We start from the raw sequence: 1,858 nt of genomic DNA, 5'->3' as shown, positions 1-1,858 counted from the left end.
CCCCCCCCCCCCCCCGCCCGCAGGTCTTGCAGCCGCTGTTCTAGGTGTGGGAAGCAGGGCACGTCCATCTGGGCTGTGACCTGAGGTCAGGGAGTAGCTCTCTCTTGGGAGAGGAGTGGCTCTGAGCATGAGCAAATCGGATGCTCACAGCGCCCGTGTTCCGCTCTGTGCACGGGGTAGCCACAGGCCCCATCGCAGGGAGGGGCAAGAGTTGAAGGGACCAGCTCAAGCTCAGACCCCGCAGCCTGGCATCTGTGGGAGCCACAGGTGGGTCAGCTCACCTGTCCAGGTGGAAGGCAGCGATCTCCGCATTGTGCCTCTCGTAGTCAGAGAAATAAAAAAAGTCAGGGGGTGTCTCCTGCTCTCTCGTTTGCCTAGAAAAAAGGGGACAAAACAGAAAGGGCTTGACTGAGAAAACCTTCCGGTGGAAGGGCGCATGCGGCTCATACCGGTCCAACCGGGGCTCTGGGGCCGGGCCTCCCCACTCTTACTCCTTCATCCCTCCGCCCCAGCCAGGACTGTCAGAAACCTCCTGGTGACTTCAGCCCTGCCCTCCTCCCCCCACCCTGCAGCTCTGGTGTCACTAACCCCTTCAGCAGCCTTGCCCATTTCTACATGTTGCCTGTGCTGTTCCCTGCACCCCCTCAGCCCTGCCTCGGCCTCCAGGGGCCTTCCTGACAGCCAGTGAGAAGGCTTCTCCCCTGAGGAGCTTGGCACCATGGCACTAGGCCACTACTTGGAGGGCAGGAGTGTCCAGCCAAGCACCTGCTGTAGAACAAGTGAGAAATAAACAGAAGGACAGAGGAGGGACTGATGGAAGAAGCCCAGGGAAGAGGCATAAATCTATTTGCAATGTCCAGCTCTTTTCCCTGTTATTTCTTCAATTTCCACCATTATCACCACCATCATCACCACTATCACCATCACCACCACCATCATCACCATCACCATCACCATCACTATCACCATCACCACCACCACCATCACTATCACCACCACCACCACCATCACCACCATTACCACCACCATCATCACCATCACCATCACTATCACCATCACCACCACCACCATCACTATCACCACCACCACCACCATCACCACCATTACCACCACCATCATCACCATCACCATCACTATCACCATCACCACCACCACCATCACTATCACCACCACCACCACCATCACCACCATTACCACCACCATCATCACCATCACCATCACTATCACCATCACCACCACCACCATCACTATCACCACCACCACCACCATCACCACCATTACCACCACCATCATCACCATCACCATCACCATCACTATCATCATCACCACCATCACCATCACCATCACCACCATCACTATCACCATCATCACCACCATTACCACCATGGCCATTGTCCCTAACACACATTGGCCTCTTAGTGCCTGATGTGCAGTGGCAATATCTGTGATGCTAAAAAGTGAGCATTTCTATCTCACTTTTGCTGTGACCTTTGTCCTGCCTCCCTCACCTCTGAGTGGGTCACACACCTGGAGGGCATGTGGCTCTGAGCCCTGTTGCTCTGGGAACAGGGCAGCCACTTCTCACAGCCTGTGACCAGGTTCCTGGAAAGTTCCTGGTCTCCTCCCTCCTCCTGCCTCGGGGCTTCCCTCCATCCTGAGCAGTTCACAGAAAGGCAGCTCTGTCCCAGCCCTGAGGCCACACAGGCCAGGCTGTTCTGGCTTCCCGATGCCCTTTCCCTCAGGCCCGGAAGGCAAAGAAGTGGCTATGAATGTTCTTTGTCTGCCTTCACTCCAGAGGTTCTGAGAGGCTCTGGGTTCCCCTGCTTGCTGAGCACACCCCCACCTGTGGCTTGTGCGT

The 1,858-nt window shown here is 56.1% G+C and overlaps 1 protein-coding gene across 1 annotated transcript in view; it reads right to left on the bottom strand.

Moving 5' to 3' along the window:
* Positions 1-1,858, bottom strand: part of FAM20C (family with sequence similarity 20 member C) — a gene marked incomplete at its 5' end in the record, with an annotated part of 47,823 nt that overhangs the window by 6,167 nt on the left and 39,798 nt on the right. Inside the window, one exon of the mRNA XM_006765253.2 lies at positions 282-374. Coding sequence (XP_006765316.2) covers positions 282-374 — 93 coding nt within the window. The remainder of the gene's footprint in view (positions 1-281; positions 375-1,858) is intronic.

The sequence above is a fragment of the Myotis davidii genome, unplaced genomic scaffold, assembly GCF_000327345.1.
Source record: "Myotis davidii unplaced genomic scaffold, ASM32734v1 scaffold1320, whole genome shotgun sequence".
NCBI classification, from domain to species: Eukaryota; Metazoa; Chordata; class Mammalia; order Chiroptera; family Vespertilionidae; genus Myotis; species Myotis davidii.
This window is presented reverse-complemented; position numbering and strand designations above follow the sequence as displayed.